This window comes from Phyllobates terribilis, unplaced genomic scaffold, assembly GCF_046119375.1.
Source record: "Phyllobates terribilis strain yellow unplaced genomic scaffold, ASM4611937v1 Scaffold_7__3_contigs__length_470593459, whole genome shotgun sequence".
Lineage (NCBI taxonomy): Eukaryota > Metazoa > Chordata > Amphibia > Anura > Dendrobatidae > Phyllobates > Phyllobates terribilis.
In genome coordinates, this window is record NW_027362767.1 from 108,907,097 (window position 1) to 108,931,950 (window position 24,854).

A 24,854-nucleotide genomic window follows, 5' to 3' on the forward strand; every position below is an offset into this window, starting at 1 on the left:
GACTGCCATGGAGAGGTGACTAAATCAGATTTTTTTGGATGCAACGATACCACGTGTTTTTTTTTTAATCTTAATCTTTAATGGGGGAAAAGGTGAGCAATTCAATCTTGTGGGTTTTTTTCCCACATTTTTCAAAACTTGAGCCAGATCCATACACCTGCTACAGAGTTGTGTCATACATATACGACAGGTGTGTGTATGGGGTTAAACATTATTCATCGTTCAATGTACATATGCTCTCTTTATTGTGTGGGTTATGATAACGACATTAGAATTTTTTCTTGTATGAGTTTTAATATTTTATTTATAACAAAAAATATATGGAATAAATGGCGCTATAATAATATATAATTTTTTAATGACCATATTTTGACACCCATAACTTTTTTTTTATAGTTCTGTAGATAGAGTTATAAGAGGGCTTGTTTTTGACAGAACAAGTTGTAGTTTTTACTGGAACCCCTTTTGGGTACATGCAACTTTGTGATTACTATTCAATTATTTTTTTGGCAATAGGCATGAACAAAATAAAAAATACTAAATCTGGAATGGTTTAAAAAAAATAAAATAAAAAAAATGTAGAGTTCACTGTGAGGTATAATTGACTTGTTAATGTTCCTTAATACGATTACGGTGATACCCAATTTATATCTTTTTTTTTTTTTTTTTATACTTTTTCACATGAAAAATCACTTACCGAAAAATTGCTTTATTTAGGTCACTGCATTGTGAAAGCGCTAACTTTTTCAGAACGGTTTGTTTTAGTGTAATAAGGTAAGGTTTTAGTGATAAAAGGTACAGCTGGCATCTAAAAATTTAATTTGCATTTTGCAGCCAAAAAACATTAAAAACAGAATATACTCAGTTTTAGTAGCTACACAAGAATTCATGACACAAGCAACTAGGTCAAATACAAAAGTTAAAGTCCAAATTCTTGGTGGTCGGTTCTATTGGTTTTCCCCATGTAAAGTGTCTAGGTAAAAATGAATACGTACACTTACCCCACTCAGTCCCGTCTCCTGAACTTCTGGCCTCTCCTGCTCCTTCACCATCTTCTGCAGTCACAAGAAAATCAAACTCTTTCAATGCTTCCTCTGTGTCATCAGCAAGTTCGGCTGCTAAACCTTCATTTCCAATCTGTTTCAGGAAAAAGTTTGAGATGAGAAGTTTTCTCACAATCTACTCATTGTCAAGAAGAACAACAAGTTTTAGCTAATGGCTGATGTCTGAGAAGGGGGCACTATTCTCCCATCCTCTGTACCGCGAGCCTATGGCATGAAGGCAGTGATACAATGCACATGCCTGAAGTCGCGGCAATCAAAGTCCCGGGGAGGACAGCGGAGGGCGGACCAGGGATCTCAGTCCCGCCTTAGTGGGGGCACTATGGTGAGATGGGGCAGGACTGGACCACATGTGGCAGACGCCTCTTGGACTAGTCCCATTCACAAGAGTACGTGGAGAATGATCTTTAACAAGGTGACAATTGCTCCACTCAAAGGACTGGCTTGTAACTATTAACAGATAAATACAGCCAGATACCGATCCTACTGGCAGGTTCCCTTTAAAAAGGGCTAAGACATGATCTTCAGATGGAGAAGCACTTTCTGCATACATTGTCATTTTGGCTGTAGAAATGGCGTTCACCTTCTCCCATAACTTACTTTATGTTTTTTGTTTAACCGTTGTTTGTCATTGCCATCTGTGACCTCTTCTATAAGGTCCCCTTCATCTTCTTCATCACTGTCATCTGCGCTTTCTAAGAAATTAAAAGTTTCGAGTACATCACCTGAGTTCCTACAAAAAGATTCACAAATCAATACATAAGATTATTACACCCTCCTGTTCATCATTTGCACAAATTCATTGTGTAACATGTTTGAGCCTTTAGGAGCAAGGAGAGGTTCCACACTTTGCCTTCAGGACTTATAGAAAATTAATGTAATACACTATTGTAATCGTATGGACCTGGAAATCATGTTGACAAGTCATTTTTATAAAATAAATACAGTAAAAAAAAAATCCAAAAACCAAAATGGTGGAATTGCATGTTTTTTTGCAATTTCACTGCACTTGGAATTTTTTTTTGGTGTTGTTGTTTTCCGGGACATTGAATAGTAAAAATGAATGGTGCCATGCAAAAATAAGGCATCATACAGCTATGTTAACAGGGAAATGAAAAAGAAAAATATGGCTCTTGGAAATAAGGAAGGAAGAGATTATGCAAAAAAAAAATAAAATAAAATAAAAAAATCGCCTGGTTGAGAAGGGGTGAAAAAATCCCAGACATAGCTTATGTGTGTATACACACACACACACACACACACACACACACACACACACACACACACACACACACACACACACAGTCTTCTCAAATATCTACAACTTTTAGTAACATTAAGCTTGCAATGCTTTCTCCACGATAAAGTGCTTGTACACATATATAAATATAAGAGGGAGGCCACGCATATATACCTTTTGTTTTCCTGTCCCTTTTGTTTAAGTGAAGCATCTCCACCATTAAGAATCTGTTCTAGGTTCTTCGGTTCCACTGAACCATTGGGCTCAGAACCTGAAAGTCCGAGCAGAGATCGTACCCTTTGTGACCGAACATCTAGTATTGTATCTGTATAGCCGACCTCTTGAAGATACCTGCACAAGAGGAGAACAAGTTGTTAAACATCAAGAGTCGTCCATTCTCAACCAGATCACCTTCACTTCATTTACGACCTTCTCCAACCGTTCTGTGTTTAAAGCACCATTGCAGACCTGTGTCCCCCCCTTGTAACAGACAAACCCTGTGTAGCCTGATGCTTCAGTCATATCCCCCTTTTATCTGTCCACTAAATCTTCATTGTATTCCTACAAGGGGATAGATAGGGACAGATATGAAGAAGAATGACAGTGAAATTAACTACACAGGTGTTTGCTGCCTTTTACCATGGAGATGCATAGGTGCTGTATACACAAAACGCTAGAACCTTTTTTAATAAAGAGCATTTGAAAAGTTACTTGACAGTTTTGTTAATTGAAAAATAAATAAAAATATTTTAAATTAAAAGTTACTTTATTTTTCAATTGAATGAATTGAAGCAGTATGGAATTACACTTTCACAAGACTTTGGGCAAGACACAGCAACGTGTGAGAAATTTGGGGTCTTGGGAGCTGAAACTCCAAAAATCACTAAAATTATGGGGAGAAGAGCCAAAGCATTGCTCTGAGCGCTGCTGTTATCCACTACTAAAGATAGGCTCAAAGTCTTGTGAAAGAACAGCTCCACCTTTACAACATGTCTGATCAATGCACGCTTACATCTGTAGTCAAAGTTAGGTTGGAGGGTGTCTTAATAGCTGTTCCCCCAGCAACAGATGTAGGGGGCTCACAGGCCCACACGGCTAATAGTGAGTGGGCGCGGGAAAACTCGCGGGAAAACTCATGCTTAGTGGCAGCCATTGCAGTAACCATATGGGTATCAACATAGATTTCCTAGAATGAAGGGTGAATATTGCACAAACATGCAGATTTATATACCATTCAGTAGAAAACTCTCCCGCCGGCCGGGCACATAGGGCCTGCGTTTTACATTATGCCTTACCGCACTAGGTTCTTAGACTTTGCTGCAGACCTGATGCAAAACTGGACTTTAGATGAGAAATTAACTCAATTCATGAAACACTGTGTGATGCTGGCAGCACATTTGGCAGCCCGAGGCCCCCAGATCTGCCTCCCAACCCATCAAAAACTGTATTATGAGCCTGTAACTAAATCTGCCATATGTCTTTACTTATTTACTTACTGTCTCAACAGCTGCCGGCCTTGTTTCCAGGTCAGCTGACTATTCGGAAGCCCTGGGGGAATCTCGGATTCTTTGGTTTCTTCTGAAAGGCAACAGTAAATAAAGATGGATGTCATCAGCAAGATATTACTTCTAATACCTAGCAAAGCCAAGCTGCAGGTCACATCCACAAATATCAGTCATCGTTAGAAGAATCCCCATCAGTAAGGTGATCACAGGATGTCACATTAAGGCAAAGCAGATGAAATCACCGGCAGAAGTGCTCAGTTCTCCTGCAGCGCCACCATAGGGGGAATGAAGCATTACACAGTTTGTACAAAAATCCAATGCCGTCTGTGTCTTCTAGAGTGAGATGTTCCTTGGAGCTGCTCTCTGCTATACTGAATGGATGAGGGTCTTAAATGAGGATCACACTCTATTAGTTTGGAATTTTTTTATCACATGATAACTTAAAATTGATTTTCTAAAATCAGATGCCTAAATTTATATCTAAAGCTATAAAATATACTATGCAATGCACAGAACAAAGAGCAACTGGTTAAAGGGAATCTGTTACCAGATTTTTGCCACCTAAACAGAGCAGCATAATGTAGTGACAGAGACCCTGATTCCAGCAATGTGTCACTTACTGGTGTGCTTGATGTAGTTGTGATAAAATTAGTGATTTATCAGCAGGAAATAATCACTGCAGGACTAGTCGTCTCATGCTGTGTAGTCCTCCTGCTCTGTGTAACACCGCCCCCCTACACTGATTGGAAGTTTTCTGCCTGAGCACAGTGTACACAAACCAATCAGAGGTGTGGGCGGGGTTATACACAGCTCAGCAGTCAGAGAGCCGCTAGATCTGCAGCAGAGAAAACAGATTTTATCAAAACCACAGCAAGTAGTCCAGTAAGTGATACATCGCTGGAATCAGAGTCTCTGCCCCTACATCAAGCCGCTCTCAGATGGTGTGGGAAAAAAACAAAAAGGAAATCTGTCACCAGGTTTAAGTTCACAGCCTGACTTAATACAGAATCAATGTTAATAAACTCAGGCAGGTCCCACCTAGTGGCTGATCACCTAATTTCCCCCCAAAAAATGTGGGTTTAAATAAAAAAAAAAAACATTAATGCTTAGTATTAGTAATGGACATCTCTACAAGACATGAGATGTACTAAGACATATGCTAAAATAGTTACCAACTCTAAGATCAGGGTAGCACATTTTACATGACTAATGTACACTTGTGTGAGCAATTTCAGGAATGTGAGGGATGGTCAGCGACACAGAGGACAGAATGATCTGACCAACATACAAGGCTCTGTTCACACCACTTCTGCTCCAAACAAAAGACAAACATTGCATTTGGTTTCCTGTGTTTGCTCAATGCCTGTCTGTCAGAAACAAACAAAACTGTATACATGAAATATATTAGAAGAAAAACCTGGTGTGAATATAGCCTTATCTTATAGCAAGTAATCTCTGCACTAAGTGCCCTTCACCCTGATAGCAGTCAGCTATGAGACTGAAATCCACCTGCTTAAACCTTCTTTCCATATTCGATATCGCCCCATACATGGTGAAAGTTTCGCTGCTCTGCCATAATCAGCAAGTTTTGGATAAAGTTACATTAATGTGAAGCCATCATCAGAAAAGGAAAGATTTATAACAGGTTTGTGTAAAAAGTATTTTTTTTTTTAATTATGTTTGACAATATTATTTTCTTTTTACATATCACAATCTGTATTCTAACTTAAAAAGTATAAATATGGCAATTTTCTCATTGGCCAATAGGCTTTGTGCACAATGAACAGACTTTGACCCCATCTTGTATTTTGGTGTCTAATAAGCAGTGTCAGGTGTGGCATCGCCTATTGTGATTGGTGGATGCTGTGGCATCAGCTGTGTATAGAGGTGTTTCCTGTCATTGTCATCCTCGGCTGATAATAAAACTGCTGTAAACGTCCTGAAAGGACACGAAGTATGGGCCAGACACATCAAGACCAGCATTGTTCATGCCGGTCTTCATGTGGAGATGGGCTTTAGTCAGATGCACCAGATTCATGGAGAGGCGCACTCCTCACCACAACTCCTACTCCAGTCCCTCCTCAAGTAACATTTGTGACGTAGCAAAAGCTGCAGATTGGCATGAATTTGATGAGCGGCAGTCACAATGGCCCCGTTACATTTGGAAATATGCAGGGTGCCTACAGTGAAACATGGTGGAGGCAGTGTCCTTATATGGGCCTGTCTGAACACTGCTAGTGTTTGGGAGCTATTTTTAATGGATGATATCATGAATTCACAAATGTACTGCTCTACATTGAAAGAGAAGATGCTGAAATCACTACGTGCCCTTGGTAGACATACACTTTTCCAACATGACAATGATACAAAACACATCTCTGAAGAACAACAGGTAAAAGTGATTCAGTGGCCAAATGTCATCTAATCTGACCCCAACCGAACACCTATGGGGAATTCTGAAGAGACAAGTTGTCATCACTCTTCATCCAGCATCCAGGCTCTAAAGAGGTTGCTTATATATCTGGAAAACCCCTTTAAGAAATGGGGGAGAGGTGCAAAAGGAGGAACCCTTGAACAACCATTTTCCCGAGGTTGCCCAACAGAACGCATTATCATCGTCATTCACTGAAAAATGAATTTGAACCAAGGGTGTATCAACAAAAGCAGACAAAAAAGATCCCTCACATGCCCATCCTCCTACAAATGTAGTCTTAGTCCGGGAAATAACACTATGGACAGAAGAGCAGTCTGATTGTAACGAACCTTTACAGCAGATGAAATACTAATAAATGACAAGTGTGGAAACAGCTTACAAAGGATTAGCAAACACCTGGTAGAAGTATAGAAAGGCTTACCCGATTCGATTGCTGGCATCTTCATATCTCCTTGACTTAACTCTGTTCCATATTTTAATTTATGATATTTTGCCCTACAACAAAAATTCAAGGTTGAGAACATGAATTGAAGATGCAGATTGATAATATACAATGCAAAACGGGGAAAGGAACTAGAACATCAGGAAATAGCATAGATCAGGTCACAGGAATTAAAAAGGTCGTCCGGGCAAAAAGAAAAGCTCTCCAAGGGCCTGGAGGTATGAGAAATAAACTGCTGGAATCGCACCTACCTGGGTCCAGCACCAGCCGCTCTGTAGTCATTACCAGTACATGAGGAGGACACATCACTGTTCCACTAATCGAAGGACCGCTGCAGCCTGTGATTGGCTGCGGCTCTCAGGTGAATAGAGCAGCCCTGCCATCTTAAGTTTTCCTGCTAAAGCATTGTTCAAAGGCACATGACCACAGCGGTCCTTCTGCTGGTGGAACGGTGAGGTCTCCTCCTGTACTGATGCGACCCAGATAAGTACAAATTTGCCAGCTTCACCTGTCTGACTTTCACGTTCGGTGTACGGACTGGCAGCAGTTTTCCAGACCGAAACAGCCTCGTAAGTATATTATGTGGCGGTTGGTTTGGGTCTTGAGAAATTGTGGTCCATATGCAGACCGTGAAAGTCAATCAGACCTGCGAAATCTGCCTTAACCCTTTAGTGGCCAGGGAATTTTACATTTTTTTTTGTCCCTTTGTTTTTTCCTCTCCTGGTTCCAAAAGCCATATATATTTTTTTAAAAATATATTATTTTTTGTCAATATAGTCACATCAGGATTTGTTTTCTGTGGGAGGAATTGTAGATTTGAACAACACCATTCATTTTACAATACAATGTACTAGAATAGGGGTAAAAAAATTCCAAGTGCGCATGAAACCCCCCCAAAAAAATGCAATTCCGCCATGGTTTTTGAGATACAGTTAGTTCTGTAGTAAACACGAGCTGGTAAACGATACTCCAAGTCAGTATGATTATGAACACACCAAACTTGTCACGATTTGTTATTGAAGTGGTGAAAAAAATAATCTGAAGTTTAAACCCCAACAAATACATTTAACATGGAAGCCTAATGTAAACACTAGGTCATTTTCCGACCATACATCGTATCCCTTGCAGGGGTAATCTCATAGGTGGTCTTTCATGCCAACTTCCGATGGGAATGGATCGTTAGGTTGACTAAAGGCTAAAGCTCCCCAATCCTGAAACGTGATGATACATACCGGCACAAAAGGCTACTTACCGTTCTTGTTTTAAAGCATATTCTAACATTTTTATTCTTCTAACTAGATCCTTCTTTAAGTTTTCCTGACCTTTTCTTTCACCTTGTAGAAACGCTATCCGTGCCTGGAAAACAAATGGAAACACGTTCAGCAAACATCCCGCTGTGAAAGTGTACTTTATATAGGTGCAGGTAATGGCTCACCAAGACAAACCCATAGGATTCATAAACGGCTGCAGAAAATAAAGCAGCGTTCACCAACCTGTGGCTCTCCAGATGTTGGAAGAAGATTATTCTGTCAGAGCATGATAGGAGTTGTAGTTTGGCAAAAAAAAAAAAAATGGAGTGAGCCACTGGTTAAGTCACCGTGCACTTAAGAGAATGTTTGGAAAAAGAAACACTAAGTTGTTTTCTTCCAAATCCAGTGGCTACATGTCCACCGTCTGTGTGTGAACACGATTCTATTCACTTTAATGGACATGGGCTGTAATAGACAAGGCGGAAAGAAAAGCAGCCATGTTTTTCTAATTCTAAGCAAATCCTTTAATAACCCTTTACTGCCTGCAAACGACAGTGGGATTTGTAGCCAAACTAAAGTCGGTCAACCATCTAATGTGTATGGGGCCTCCAAATTCAGGCAGATAATGTCTGTGGGACAAGGATTGGGAAGTTTTAACCTTTAATTTGTCAAATGGTGTACATTGGCCCCCAAACAAGGTTTTTTTTTTTTTGGCATATTTCTGCAACTATGGAAGATAGGGCACACGTTCATTTTGGTAGCTTCTAGTTGGGGCGCCCCTCCCTCCTCAGTGAGTCGTGACACACGGCGTCGACTACACATGCCCACGGCAAGGTGCGTGTGACTTAAAGCTTAAGTATTTTGGGGCGACTAACTGAAGGTTAAAAGGGGTATTCCCATGTCCAAGATCCTATCCTAATATATAGTAGGAATAATAATAGCAAATACTATATAATCAGAAACTTAGTATATAGTTTCTGATTTACTATGTCTCTTTCCTCATGTGCAGGCATTGCAGGACCTTAGGTATCCATGGTTACTACCACTTTACTGGTTGCTGGTGGTCGTAACCATCTATACCTAAGGTCCTGCAATGCCTGCACATGAGGAAAGAGACATAGTGAATCAGAAGTACTATACTAAATTTCTAATTGGAGGCCTTTGTTATTATTAGATCTACAACATATTGGGTTAGGATCTTGAAGATGGGAATAAACCATTAATCTCTGCAAGGTCTTTAAAAAGGCTGGTTAGGACAGATTTTTCCTGACTTCTGTAGCGTATATATAGTACAGACCAAAAGTTTGGACACATCTTTTCATTTAAAGATTTTTCTGTATTTTCATGACTATGAAAATTGTACATTCACACTGAAGGCATCAAAACTATGAATTAACACATGTGGAATTATATACTTAACAAAAAAGTGTGAAACAACTGAAAATATGTCTTATATTCTAGGTTCTTCAAAGTAGCCACCTTTTGCTTTGATGACTGCTTTGCACACTCTTGGCATTCTCTTGATGAGCTTCAAGAGGTAGTCACCGGAAATGGTTTTCACTTCACAGGTGGGCCCTGTCAGCTTTAATAAGTGGGATTTCTTTCCTTATAAATGGGGTTCGGACCATCAGTTGTGTTGTGCAGAAGTCTGGTGGATACACAGCTGATAGTCCTACTGAATAGACTGTTAGAATTTGTATTATGGCAAGAAAAAAGCAGCTAAGTAAAGAAAAACGAGTGGCCATCATTACTTTAAGAAATGAAGGTCAGTCAGTCCGAAAAATTGGGAAAACTTTGAATGTGTCCCCAAGTGCAGTTGCAAAAACCATCAAGCGCTACAAAGAAACTGTCTCACATGAGGACCGCCCCAGGAAAGGAAGACCAAGAGTCACCTCTGCTTCTGTGGATAAGTTTATCCGAGTCACCAGCCTCAGAAATCACAGGTTAACAGCAGCTCAGATTAGAGACCAGGTCAATGCCACACAGAGTTCTAGCAACAGACACATCTCTTCAACAACTGTTAAGAGGAGACTTTGTCCAGCAGGCCTTCATGGTAAAATAGCTGCTAGGAAACCACTGCTAAGGACAGGCAACAAGCAGAAGAGACTTGTTTGGGCTAAAGAACACAAGGAATGGACATTAGACCAGTGGAAATCTGTGCTTTGGTCTGAGGAGTCCAAATTTGAGATCTTTGGTTCCAACCACCGTGTCTTTGTGCGACGCAGAAAAGGTGAACGGATGGACTCTACTTGCCTGGTTCCCACCGTGAAGCATGGAGGAGGAGGTGTGATGGTGTGGGGGTGCTTTGCTGGTGACACTGTTGGGGATTTATTCAAAATTGAAGGCATACTGAACCAGCATGGCTACCACAGCATCTTGCAGCGGCATGCTATTCCATCCGGTTTGCGTTTAGTTGGACCATCACTTATTTTTCAACAGGACAATGACCCCAGACACACCTCCAGGCTATGTAAGGGCTATTTGACCAAGGAGGAGAGTGATGGGGTGCTACGCCAGATGACCTGGCCTCCACAGTCACCAGACCTGAACCCAATCGAGATGATTTGGGGTGAGCTGGACCGCAGAGTGAAGGCAAAAGGGCCAACAAGTGCTAAGCATCTCTGGGAACTCCTTCAAGATTGTTGGAAGACCATTTCCGGTGACTACCTCTTGAAGCTCATCAAGAGAGTGCCAAGAGTGTGCAAAGCAGTCATCAAAGCAAAAGGTGGCTACTTTGAAGAACCTAGAATATAAGACATATTTTCAGTTGTTTCACACTTTTTTGTTAAGTATATAATTCCACATGTTAATTCATAGTTTTGATGCCTTCAGTGTGAATGTACAATTTTCAAAGTCATGAAAATACAGAAAAATCTTTAAACGAGAAGGTGTGTCCAAACTTTTGGTCTGTACTGTATATCGGAAAAAGATGTCAGGCTTATAATAACACCTTATTCTCATCTCCATTACCGGCACCAATGTTGATGCCGGGTCTACTGTATCATTGTTGAGGCACGTGACCACTGTAGCCAATCAGCAGTTGCTGATGGGCTGCAGCGCTCACACCTCTCCCTCATGTCCGAGGAAAGGAGCAAAGTATTGGCTAGTGGGCACACGTGGCATAATATCACATGATCCTCCGGAGACCCGACGCTGACATCCCTGGATGCAGTAGGAGAGTTTAGGGAGTTTTTTGTTTTTTTTTACAAAAGGGGAATAAAGTATTTTAGAAGAGGCTGTCTGGATAGTGGACTCCCCCTTTTTAAAACAAGACTTCTCATGAAGAACACATCCAGCAGTCTGAACAGGATCCCTGAGGTTTCTGCTGAATCACGTCACACCCGGCACATACCTGAACCATAGATCACTGTGCTATCGAGGGCACAGACCTTTGTTTATTTGGTACTGAGATGACTGAACTCAGAGGACATCAAATGAAGCCTCAGTCCCGGCTACATAAGCAAATTGTTGTACAAATTAAGAGCAGAGGGCGCATTGCTGAGATATTCAGGGCATGGTTATATATACGCTATTTGCATTAGTCAGCTTCTATCTATTGGATCTCGGGTGTAGAGAAAAGGCTGAATAAACCAGTACAGCTGGGACCGGCCCATACTAAGAACCACCCGCTCATCTGCCAGTATGAGAGGCTACACACTTTGAGGGATTGTCCAGACAAACACGGTAGGCGATACCTGACTGATCGGTGGGGGTCGGACCGCTGGGACAAACATTGATTGGCAGATGGGGAAATCTCCATCACACAATGGAGCACCAGGATGGACACTGCACAGCCACTAGTCTCTTTGGATCTGCTGGAAAAAGCTGCTCGGCAGGCCCATAGGGAATGAACAAAGCTGCGTTCAAGCAGGCTAAAGGTTATCCATTTGCTGATCAGTGCGGGTCCCAGCGGTCAGACTCTCACCAATCAACAAATTAACACCAGACACTGCCTTTAAAAAAAATATAAAAAAAAAAGTATGCAGGCGTTCACATTTGGTATAAAATAAAGAATGTGGAACATAAAAGGGAAACTTTAAAACAAGGTGGATTGGTGGAAAAGACCCCCCAAAAATAAACATCACTAATACGGCATCATAGAGGCATAAAGCAGCACAAGGCTTACTACGCTCTGTAGTTCAAAGGTAACATCAGACAGAACACGATCAGATGATGCCAAAGTCACGTAGAAACCTGGTCTACTGCCAGGCTCATTAAAGTCCCCAATAATCCCCCATGAAGCAATGTTACCACTATTATAAATCACATCAGACTTCTGATCGTCCACGAACATTCACATTTTACTGACAGAACAGGGCCACGTCTTCACAAATGAAGGACATTGCCACTAGATAGGGAAATTCAGCCATCAGGCTTCCCTAAACTCTACAGATTGAGAAGGGGAAACGGAGGGCTTTTTTCTCCCCCACTTGCAAACATCATCTTTAGCCAAAATAATTGTAATAGGGTCTTATTAAAAACACTGAAACATTTAGCTTTTACAGTCAAGGATTCACTTGGTACATAGATTGCAGAATGAATAAACGAGTCCTCACAGAGTTTGTAACCCTAGTTTTCGGAGCTCCTCTTATGACCACAACAAACTCCAGCTGAACTTTGTTGCAATCATATGGAAGGAGCAGAGAGTTCAAAGCAGAAACATGGTGCAGCCGTTTTCTAGAAAGTGTTGGATTCACAGTTACACTGCTCAGTACTTTTGTATTAGATCTTTTATTTTGCAGCTGATTCTGAAATGTGCCACAAAGAGGCATGAAACCTATGAGAGTTGTGTATGAGCGACATCTTAGTCTGCACCCACTAGCTCAGAGACCAGTGAAAACCTGCAAAGGTGAGAACTGATGAAAAATGCAGGATACAAGTCATATAATGGCCAGAAATGGATACTCATCACACACAAGCTTATTCTGAAGAGTCACTTTATATTACACGTATGCGTCAGCTTAGTCCAATCTGCTATGTGCAGTAAAACAAAGGCTGTGAAAGCTACATGGTAACATCTTAATCGAAGACAACTGCCAAAATGAGCCAAAAATACATATATATATAAAGCGGCTCTGCCATCCGATTTCACAACACAAGCAACTGCATGCTATCAAATACAGTAAATCTCAGATACCAAAAAATCCATTTCAGAATAGTTACATTTTTAATTAAAACAGGTATGTTAATATTAAAAGAGGGTGTCCCTTTTCAGAAAACGCTTTTGTAAGTTGGGGTAGTTGTAAAATAAACCAAGCATTAATCAGGGCTGTGGAGTCTGTGTCCATTTTGGTGGATTCGGTGTTGGTATAAAACGGACCGACTCCTAAAATATATAATACATAGGGTACAGTAGTACAATGCCGGATGTGCTGGAAATGTTTTCATAAGAATTTGGGCAATTTATGAAATGTCCTATAAATGTCTGCTCTGTTCCTGATCTAAGGGTCTCGGCTTTTAGTGGAGATGAATCTGTGCTGCACTTTATGTATACGCTCAGTAGTGAGGCCGAGCCGTGGAGACGGGAGTCAGGGAAATTGAGGAGTCCGAGTCGGTGGTTTGGCTTACCGACACCATAGCCCTGATTACCATCCCCGGGTCTCCGCCACGGCCCCAGTCTTTGTTGTTTGTCTGCCGTCCTAAAGTCAAGTCCACAGCCCTGCGCCAAACATTGAGCTCGCCAACATTACATGTCTGTGTGAGGTCCATTCTTTCCTCAGATGGCAAACCAACCATAGTGTCTCCAGTCAGTGAACATCCCATTCTCATCTGTTCTGTGAATCAAATTCGCCCAATGAAGTCTATGGGGATCTGTGAGACAAGGGGGAACCTAGAAAGAGACTGTGTACTTCAGAGATCCATCCTTTATTAATTGATATGTTGTTAAAGGGGCTAAAACACTAAAACAACATGGAGTACAATAGTCCACTATCAAATATAACACGATTTATTGAGATAAAAATGGCAAACACAAACAAAAAATAAAGACAAAGTAAATAGCAAAACACAGGAAATAGGGACATGCTTACCCACTAGAAATCATGGGTGGGAAAAGAAAAAACTGGGAAATAAACCCCATATAAAGTGAGAGTGCCTCGTTACAGGATAACCCCATTATGCATCCTAATTCATCTACCAGAGGAGCCTAGGTAAATGTAAAGTGCCCATGTGCAAAGAAGATCATAATGGCATCTTAAAAGGTAAGTATAAGATGAAGGTATCATCTAACAGATGCACCCATTTGAGAGAAGCAATATATCCAAGTTTTTTTTTTTTTTTTTAACTCTTACCAATAGTACCCACATGAAGCAGCACATCACCAGCCCCAACACGCGTTTCACGTGGGCTTCCTCAGGGAGGCTGTTGAGGCCTACACAAAATGTGTTTATTTAGGTGCATGCCATTTTAATCTCAATAAATCGTGTTATATTTGATAGTGGACAACTGTACTCCATGTTGTTTTTGTGTTTTAACTGTAAAAGTAGTGTCCAGACTACTATTTGGGCCCGTACACGATATGGCGTAGTGACCCATTCCTACCATATTTATGATGTAGTCATTTCTGCTGATATTGTTACCATTGTTAAAGGGGTTATCTACTAATACGACAATCCCTTCTCAATCCACCTTGTACAATTACACTTTTACTTACCTCCGGTGCCAGAGCAAGCACTGTGAATGTTGCTGGTGTGTGTGCGGCCACATGCGCTCAACTCTCTGCCTTCCTTTCAACGCTGATCAGTACACTAATACACCCAAAAGTGTTGCGAGCCGCAACAGAAGAGACCGTGTGGCCGCACACAAGCTGGACGCATTCAGACATTGCTTGGCTCAGGGAGGTGAGCACCGTCAATCAGAACGTAACAGTGCACCAAAGCCTCCTCGGTTACACATGAATGAATGGGTTTTCTTAGGCACTGTACTAGTAACAGGTACAGGGCTAGCATGGTTGTTATAAGGGCCAATTCCCATACACACTAGAGAGCCCATTTAAAAATGCATTTTGGGGGTGACAGACTGCCATTAATCCTATTTAAAACGTATAGATGTAGCAGCACCTCCATTCACACATTGATGGTTGGAATAATACATTCAGTTCCTGGGGCCAAAAATTAGGGGCAGATCGAAAAAAAAAAGGGACACGTATAATGGATGAAGACTGAGGCTGTGTGCCCACGTAGTGTTTTTCAAGCGTTTATGCTGCGGAATTTCTGCAGCGTAAACGCTTGTGAAACGCTAGGTAATCCGCACCCCATGATCCCCAAGGGGATTCCGCATGTTCTATGCACATGCTGCGGATTTTTCCACAGCGTTTATGCTGCGTACAAAAATCCGCAGCATGTCATTTAATTTTGCGGAAGCGCAGCGGAACTCCCGCCATTGACTTGCATTGAAACGCATAGAAACCGCGACTGTACATTTGTACAAGCGGATTCTATGCGTCTATGTGCGGATGGTACCCAGTTCTGGAGGAGAGGAGACTCTCATCCAGACCTGGGTACCATTCTACCTGTAAAAAAAGAATAAAATAAAAAAAGTTTATACTCACCTTTCCGAAGGCTTCTCTCTAAATGCCGGCATCGCTTGAGGACCTGCGGTGACGTCACAGTCATGTGACCGCAGGCCCTTCACCGCGCTGTCTCGCGATATGCCGGCAGCCAGGAAGCAGCGCTGCAGCCACACCGGGGCCTCGGGGGTGAGTATAGCTTTATTTGTTTTAATTTTTACGGTTCACACTGTATAAATCCATGCTGTTTGCATGGATTTATACAGTGTCACCTAGTTGTCAAGCACTTTCCAAGTGATGCTATCGCCTGGAAAGCGCTTGTCAATCTGCATGCGGAAACGCATGTGAACCCGCATGTGGATCCGCATGTATTCTGCAGGAAAAACGCATGTACAATCTGCATGCGTTTTTTTCTGCCAGGGAGATGCAGAAATTTTCTGCTTCATTTCTGCATCGTGGGCACATAGCCTGATGCATCACTTCTGTATCCATCCTGGCTTTACCTCAAAAGACATGTGCCTTACACTTCCCTGAATAGGTGTCTGCCTTAAATGGAAGCCATCATCAGGAAATGATCCCCTGTCTAAATCCAGTTTTTGCATCACAATTATTTTCACGCTGGCCACTGAGGCTTTTTCAAACTCCTACTTCATGTCCTTTCAGGAAGTTTTCATCAGGCTCCTTATCAGCAGAGGCATAATTACAATGACAGGTAACAGCGCTATATACAGCTGATAACACAACAACCACCAATCACAATAGGAGATGTCACAGCTGACTCTGCCCCCCCTCCCTTCACAGTGACTTTTGCACATGCTCAGATGCTTTAGTTCAAAATATAAAATCGGGATTTGACCATTGTGGTTATGTTCATGTGTTATTTCCTGAAACAATAGGAAGTTATTAAACTAACTGACATTTTATTAAAAAAAAAAAAATTAGGGGAAAAGTGCCCCTAAAATTTTTAATCTCCAAGTATGAATTCGTATTCCAGTACTGCCCAATATTCTGGGTAAGGAGCAATGGTTTATTTCAGTATTACTTAAAGGGAATAAATCTTTTTATTTATATAGCGCCAACATATTCTGCAGCACTTTACGTTTCAGATAATTTACTGTCCCCATTGGGGCTCACAATCCACATTCCCTATCAGTACGTCTTTGGAGTGTGGGAGGAAAAAGGAGAACCCGGAGGAAACCCACGCAAACACAAGGAGAACATACAAACTCCTTGCAGATGTTGTCCTTGGTGGGATATGAACCCAGGACCCCAGCGTTGCAAGTCAGCCGTGCCGCCCTAAATTATCTGGGACTTTAAAAAAAAAAAAAAAAAAAAAAAAAAAGGCATGTAGTTGCTAACAGAGGCAACTACCTGTCTGTTGTACCCAGCGCCGATCATTGACCGCTCCTGACGGAGATTCAGATGCTCCCTGTCGAAAGAGCAGCAGTTTGTCTTCCTGTTGACAGGGTGGGACTACCGGCGTCATGCTGATTGACAGCCGGCTTCCCCCAATTTGACAGCCTGCTCTCTGCTGCCTATCAGCAATCTCTGGCAGGAGCGGTCAATGATCGGTGCCGGGTACAACAGACAGATAGTTGCCTCTGTTAGCAATTACATGCCCTTTTTTAAAGTCCTGGACATTCCTTTTAAGTTACAAAATGTTTGAGCCCTTTTTTAAGGCCTCATTAAGATGTCTGTGTTTGTACATGCTTCCCTCATGGATACAACAGACCCATTATAATCTATGCTGCTGTTCACATGTCCATTTTATTCCGGCAGCAAGGATGAAAAAAGCCAATACAAGTCTATGGGACCATGAAAAACACCTACAGCACATGGATACACAGACCATATATTGATGACACACAGATCCAAAACACTGATGACACCTGTACCAGATTCATAGAGCCAGAGAAGGGCAGAGGTAGATGGAAACCAAGCAGGTGGGGATTTAGATATAAATGTTTGGCCTCGCCATGATGCACAGAGTGTCTGTACTGCTTTTCAACAGTCATTCTGTGCTGACAGAGTCCCTTTAAACACAGAAATGTGAATGAGGCCTAAGGGATTTCTGGAGTGAAGTTTAATACTTTTGTGCAAGCAACTTTGATGACCAAATGACTGCGGATTGTGAGAGCAGTGGACACAGGGGCGAATAGCTGCACTCAGACCCTGACAAGAGCCAAGGGTTACTCCGCATCAGTGACGGCAGAAGTATAAAGAGCTATTTAAAAAAAAAGTTATCATAGATTGATAATTTATCAGACAATCTGCATCCATTTCACTTGCAGAGCTGGAAACACTAGAAATTAAGGACGGCCACTTTCTATTGACCAACATCGCTTTTCCATGACACGAAAAAGTGTCACATATGTCAATCGAGGTAAGGCTATGTTCACACTTCTGCTTAGACACTCACATTTTTCTGTTTTGAGGAACAAGCAAAAAGAATAGTGTTGAAAATGGATCCATTGCATTACTAATGCAAATGGAAGCAGAATGACGCCAATGACTATTATGGGGTCCATCTGCGTTCTGTTAAGATCTATTGGTCGGACATAGATCTCCCTGAGAATCTGTATCCAGAAATTATCTGAAATGAATGGAGGCATTACCAGCGTGAGACATGTAATGACTGACAGTCTGCTCTCCTGATCTACATGTCTCACACTGGACGCCTCCATTCATTTCAAATAATCTCTGGAGGCAGAGTCTCAGGGAGATCCATGTCCGGCCCATAGATCTTAACAGTTCATTTACATATTAAGAAAAAAATGTGGATTTCACAGGAATAAATACATCGGATCGCAGATATCAAGGTATCATTTTATTTAGCTTCCTATGACTATATAGCTGGCTTAGGAAGGCCGGTCCTACTGACAGATTCTCTTTAATTCTGTTTGCCTATTCCTATAATGGAACAGAAACAGAACCCCAAATGAACAGGTGATCCGAACCTTAGACCTCATTCAGATTTTTTTTTTTTGTGTATGCGAAAAAACAATACAGTCCGAATCAGTGTTTGGTCAGTTTTTACCATTCATGATTTTCACGTATAATAAAAACACATTATCTACAATGCTTCTCCCCCTCGGTGTTGATCCCAGACAGCACACAGTTTGTACACTGATGCCATCCGTGTGCTGTCTGGGATTTACATGGATCTATAGACTTGTACGGGTAATCTGGATCCGTGACTCCGATCAAACGGCAAGTCTCTGATTTTATTTTGCAGATACGTCTGCAAAAAATGCGCATGTGAATAGCTTCCATAGACCTTAATGGGAACGTGTTCCATCTGTGAAAACCCATGGATACAACATATATATGAGAAACGAACGTCGGTATGAGACCTTAGTGATCACATTTTGATATGCAATTTACGGTTATCCCCAAAACATCCAACACTTTCGTTTAGGGCGGTTATACCAGAAAAGACCAAAAAAAAACGTATACCCTTTAGAAATCAGACCAGCGCACTACCAAAGCTTTCTGGTCCGTTATCTTCTGTCTTTATAGATCAACAGGTATGATTTTGACATTATTCCATTTGTCTGTTCATTAAATTGGAGCAAAAATAGAATGTTAAAAGAGATGTGAAAATGGTGTAAAATATGAAAAGTTAATCAATGTATGCACAGACTAGGCACCTGGAAACAGGTACAGCCTTTCCCTGACAGTTTTGCTGCAGCTGGCTGGCTCACAGCTCTAATATCACCCAGTAAAGCCATGTTCACATCACGTTTTGGCCAGATGATAGGCATAAATGGCAAACATGTCCAAAGGGCTCTACCACCACAGAAAGGGTTAAATAACATGCTTTTAACCTCCTTCGGCCGGTGTACGTTAATATACCCATTTCTTACTCTATAGAACAGCACAGTTGACCGTGCTGGTCTATGTGGTGGCATCCACAATAAATATATCAATGCCACCTGGCATATTTCCTCCTGTATCTTAGTCAATGGTTGACATATGTCCATACGATGGCATGCATCGCAGCCTTCTGTCGGAGATATCTTTGGGACAATGCTCCCAGAAAAACTATTGGAAAGAGCCAATGTGATACATACAGGCTCCTAAGCCGAGCATTGCCCTCCAACACAAATCACTCTGCAGTCTAGGTGGTGTGTCCAGCCTGGACCCGACAGCAGACCCAGGATGGCACAGCTTTACCAACAGCAATGTAGTATGCCTAGACTAGGCCACTGCTCTAATGTATGGCCTTATCATCCAAGACCACCTTGACAGACCAACCACAAATGGAAAATTGTTCAGAAAACATCTGCCTGAAATCTCTAATGATCTATGGGTTCCATCAGGATCCTCGTAGTGGTAGCACAGTGTGTAAGATTGGGGGGGTGGGGAGAAAACCCTGTTCTAGTGATCTGTGGTGGGTCTCCCAGTGATTAGAGATGCATACATTGTGGGAAAACTTTATGTTTTAGTAACAATTTTGATTTCAAGGGAAACTTAAAAACTGACAACTGTATAGATAGCAAATCAATATGTTTTTACGTGTTCTGGAATAAACCTGATTGTTTTTTTCACTGTTAATCGGCATCTCCCTGGATGCAGGACTCTTGTGCATCAACACGTTGTTGCCCGGTCCTAGGACGTGCAGGGTGGTGAGCTGACAACCCTTCTTCCACACACTTCCCCTTGGCTCCTTAGCACAGAAATTTGTGTGTCCACACACAGGCATTAGGCTACATTCACACATCTAAATACAGACCAGTATGTGCGGACAGGCTGCGGTTCTCCTAACCCCAACTTTACAGCCTCATAAACCTATATGAGGCTGTCAAGTGTGAAACAGGAGACGTGTGACCAGTCCGTACACTGGGGTCTATACTCGGACCCTGACACATGATTGAAGTCTAATGCCTCATTCTGACGTCCATTTTTCACACACGTGGTTGTCTACGCTTTTCAGAAACAGAACTTGTCCATGGGAAAATCATGGCCCGTACATGGATGGTATCTGTGTGCTGTCTGTTCTATCAACGTAATAGAAGATTTGCAATTTATTTAATTTTTTGAGAGAAAAGCACTTTAGTGTTACCCACACACCGCCCAAACACGGGTGACGCTTGGACCATGTTTTACCTAGCTCTGAATGAGGACCAATCAATGTAATGCAGTGGGTGATGGCTGGAGGTGGCATGGTATGCAATCCCTGCTGTGTAACCTGCTGGTGGGCAGCCTAGAGCGGCCCATACACAACAGAGGGTGATCTGGGAGATGCATTAGCATCAAAAAACAGATCCATGAAACTGATGTGTGTGAACTGAGCCCAACAATACTACAAACAGAAGTGTAAAAAAAGAACCTGACAACGGATTTTTCACAAATACAAAGAAAATAAATTAATGAGTGGATAGAAAATTCTTTCTTTTTGAGTAGACGGAAAAGTTGCACATGAAATCTACCCCCTTCTGACGGCCTCCGTGTGCCCACACCGGCACATGTGCCATATCTCGTACAGGCACAGGAGTGCATACTGCTGGGTGACAGGGCCCGCGCCTCTGAGCTAATCCACTTGGCAGGTGGTTCCTGATGGATGTGTCATCACCCACCAATCTCCTGTGCCCGGGCTGTCAGGGTGGACCTGGGCAAAACCACATCAGTCGTCTCTTGCAAAGATGGTAATTGGCCGTGTCCCGGGGTGACATCACCACGCCACGGGGGTGACATCACCACGCCACGGGGGTGACATCACCACGCCACGGGGGTGACATCACCACGCCACGGGGGTGACATCACCACGCCACGGGGGTGACATCACCACGCCACGGGGGTGACATCACCACGCCACGGGGGTGACATCACCACGCCACGGGGGTGACATCACCACGCCACGGGGGTGACTATCCCCCCTGCAGTGACAGGGCCACAGTCCCAGTGCAGCCCCCCCATGTACAGGCAGTGAGGGCCCAGTCTGACCACCCAGCCACTGGCTACAGACAGCACTCCAGGGTCAGGCCCACAGTGAGGTGACGTCACGCACTGATGACGCAGGTCTCTGACGTCACCCCTCCCTGTGGGGTCAAGGTCAGCAGCAGCCCCCGCACCCCCTGGCCGCCCAGCACGGCCTCTATCCGCCAGCCCGGCCAGCACAGCCCCCGGCTCTCACCTGCAGCTCGGCCCTCTCCACTTCCCAGTGCGCCCTCTCCATCTCGAAGCGCGCCCACTCGTGCTGGATGTAGTGCAGGATCCCGGGGATGGTGTACTGGGGCGGCCGGGCCGGCAGCTCACAGCCCGGCTCTGACGGGAGCGCCTGGGCCTGCCCCGGACCCCCGACCTGCGGCCTTGCTGAGGCAGCCATGGCAGCGGCCGCCGGGAGATCCTCCATCTGGTGCCGGGCCGCCGGTGACCTGCGTCCTGGGTGTGAGGTGGAGGGAGAACGGCTGTAATCACGTGAGGAACCAACTCCGGTGGGGCGAGGATGGGGGGAAGGAACGGCCTCGTAACCCGACCCCCCGCGCAGAGACAGTGACCGTCCGTTCTACAGTCTTCGTCTGGTCACATTACTGTGGGCCGCCATGTTTCAACTCCCCCCCGGGCCCGGTAACTCCGCGGGGCACGCTGGGTAACCGGCCTCGTTCGCCGCCTCCCGCTTGTCAGCGTTACTACGCATGCGCGAGATCCGTGAACTGACGTCACAAAGGCAACCTATGTCACGTGAGCTCGCTCCTCCCATTGCCCGCCTTCTGATGGAGATCTAAGTAGTGACGTTACTTGTAAAGGCGGGGCTTACGTGACGCCTCAGGTGAAGGTGGGCCTTGTTGCGTCACGTGTGGGGGCGGGGCCTGTGAAGCTGTGTTTTCCGGCTTCTCTGTGACGTCATTGGAGGACGGTGTTACGTGTAGAGGGCCAGGTAATGACTTGTACTGTCACGGGACGGCTCATTGCCCGGACACACCCGGCGGCTGAGCACCAGTTCTTCACCTACTGGGACAGTGCATGGCCCGGGGGAAGGACTCGTGTCTAGTAAACGGCCAACTATAGTCCCCTGTACAATTATGTGCCCGCTGCTGTGACATGTCGTCAGGCGCCAGGTCACGTGACACAGGAAGTGTTAGAGGAGGGTGTAAGTGATGATTCCCGGCTCTGATCACTCAGCCATAGTATTGGGGGCCCCGCAACACAGCCATGGTACTGAGGGGCCACCGCAACACAGCCATGGTACTGGGGGCCCCCCGCAACACAGCCATGGTACTGGGGGCCCACCGCAACACAGCCATGGTACTGGGGGCCCCCCGCAACACAGCCATGGTACTGGGGGCCCCCCGCAACACAGCCATGGTACTGGGGGCCCCCCGCAACACAGCCATGGTACTGGGGGCCCCCCGCAACACAGCCATGGTACTGGGGGCCCACCGCAACACAGCCATGGTACTGGGGGCCCACCGCAACACAGCCATGGTACTGGGGGCCCCCCGCAACACAGCCATGGTACTGGGGGCCCCCCGCAACACAGCCATGGTACTGGGGGCCCACCGCAACACAGCCATGGTACTGGGGGCCCCCCGCAACACAGCCATGGTACTGGGGGCCCCCCGCAACACAGCCATGGTACTGGGGGCCCACCGCAACACAGCCATGGTACTGGGGGCCCACCGCAACACAGCCATGGTACTGGGGGCCCCCCGCAACACAGCCATGGTACTGGGGGCTCTCCGCAACACAGCCATGGTACTGGGGAGCCCTGCAACACAGCCATGGTACTGGGGAGCCCTGCAACACAGCCATGGTACTGGGGGGCCCCGCAACACAGCCATGGTACTGGGGGGCCCCGCAACACAGCCATGGTACTGGGGGGCCTCGCAACACAGCCATGGTACTGGGGGCCCCCCGCAACACAGCCATGGTACTGGGGGCCCCCCGCAACACAGCCATGGTACTGGGGGCCCCCCGCAACACAGCCATGGTACTGGGGGCCCCCCGCAACACAGCCATGGTACTGGGGGCCCCCCGCAACACAGCCATGGTACTGGGGGCCCCCCCGCAACACAGCCATGGTACTGGGGGCCCCCCCGCACCACAGCCATGGTACTGGGGGCCCCCCGCAACACAACCATGGTACTGGGGGGCCCCGCAACACAGCCATGGTACTGGGGGCCCCCCCGCAACACAGCCATGGTACTGGGGGCCCCCCCGCAACACAGCCATGGTACTGGGGGCCCCCCCGCAACACAGCCATGGTACTGGGGGCCCACCGCAACACAGCCATGGTACTGGGGGCCCACCGAGTGTTACACCCCAGGTCCTTTATGGAGCGGTGGTGGTGTGCGCCCCCTGCTGGAGTGTCCCGCTACTGCGTCACTCAGTGACTATGGACTGATGGAGATGATGTCTTATCTGCAGGCCGAGGGTTATGGAGCCGGAGGAGTGGAGCAGAGATGTGTCTGTGGAGAAAAAGTCAGCAAAACGCCTCTTTATTTTAATCCCTGGTGTTTGTATGTACAGGAGTCCAGTGGGCTGTGCTACTAGTGAGTGACAGTCCTCCCTGTATGACTGCACGAAGAGATAGCTGTCAGTCACTGAGAAGGACTGCCCACCGGATAAATATATATATATCTCACACACACCCTTGTCCAGTGGGCGGTCCTACTACTGACATAGCTATTCCAGCCTGCAGTCATACAGAGAAGACTGTCAGTCAGTAGTAGCACTGCCCACAGGACCCAGATCTAGATTCTCACACACACACACACGAGTCCAGTGGGCGGTCCCACTTAGTGATTGACAGCTATCTCGGCTGGGAGAACTATGGGATCAATGGAGAGATCAGTCTGTGATCCTCTGCTTTCTACTGAATCTGCACCCCAGGCTGTGCGCTCCAGCAGACATTGTGTGCACCTGTCTGCAGAGCTGCTCACCTCTAGCGAGGTCTTTTGAGAATGGGGTGGAGCACTCACAACCCAGACCCCCACCGATCTGCAAGAAATTAAAGTGCCTGTGAAATGTAAAAAAAAAGTTCTGAATGATTAGTTCGTTTTTAATGAAACTCAAAACTGCAAAAATTAAGTCGAGTCCAAAATACATGTATTTAATAAAAGCACCACTCCAGTGTTAGTTTATTTTTAATTTCAGCCCTGGAGTGGTGTTACTAATGCATGTTCCCTGACCCTAGTGATATACTCATCAGCTCTTCCTGGCACCTCTCCAGTCCCACACCGCCATCTTTTGACTGCAACTCCTGACTGACCGGAAGTCAGAGCTGACGGCCACAAGTTCTCAGTGTGGGTCTATGAGACCCTCATTCTTGTTCTCAGTAAATTAAAATAATTAACAAAAATCACCTGCAAAGGCTTCCTAAGCGTTTAAAAAGGTCCCTTAGTCTGTTTCAGTAGGCTCCACAATCATGGGGAAGACTGCTGACTTGACAGATGTCCAGAAGGCAGTTATT

The 24,854-nt window shown here is 44.7% G+C and overlaps 2 protein-coding genes across 9 annotated transcripts in view; one reads left to right on the forward strand and one right to left on the reverse strand.

Moving 5' to 3' along the window:
• STRN3 (striatin 3) overlaps window positions 1–22,124 on the reverse strand; it is a 54,657-nt gene extending 32,533 nt beyond the window's left edge. For 3 of the 8 annotated variants that reach the window (XM_073639061.1, XM_073639063.1, XM_073639058.1), the window contains exons 1-7: window positions 21,576–22,124; window positions 7,935–8,038; window positions 6,662–6,735; window positions 3,798–3,879; window positions 2,476–2,652; window positions 1,662–1,794; window positions 996–1,137 (exon numbers count right to left, since the gene is read on the reverse strand). In XM_073639061.1, the coding sequence (XP_073495162.1) occupies window positions 996–1,137; window positions 1,662–1,794; window positions 2,476–2,652; window positions 3,798–3,879; window positions 6,662–6,735; window positions 7,935–8,038; window positions 21,576–21,794 (931 nt within the window). In that variant the 5' untranslated portion in view covers window positions 21,795–22,124. The remainder of the gene's footprint in view (window positions 1–995; window positions 1,138–1,661; window positions 1,795–2,475; window positions 2,653–3,797; window positions 3,880–6,661; window positions 6,736–7,934; window positions 8,039–21,575) is intronic. The other 5 variants (XM_073639066.1, XM_073639062.1, XM_073639064.1 and 2 more) reach the window with 3 other exon arrangements.
• A 56-nt stretch (window positions 22,125–22,180) lies between these two features.
• Window positions 22,181–24,854, forward strand: part of AP4S1 (adaptor related protein complex 4 subunit sigma 1) — a 33,547-nt gene continuing 30,873 nt past the window's right edge. The window contains exon 1 of the mRNA XM_073639067.1: window positions 22,181–22,319. The gene's annotated coding sequence lies outside the window, so the exon portion shown is untranslated. The remainder of the gene's footprint in view (window positions 22,320–24,854) is intronic.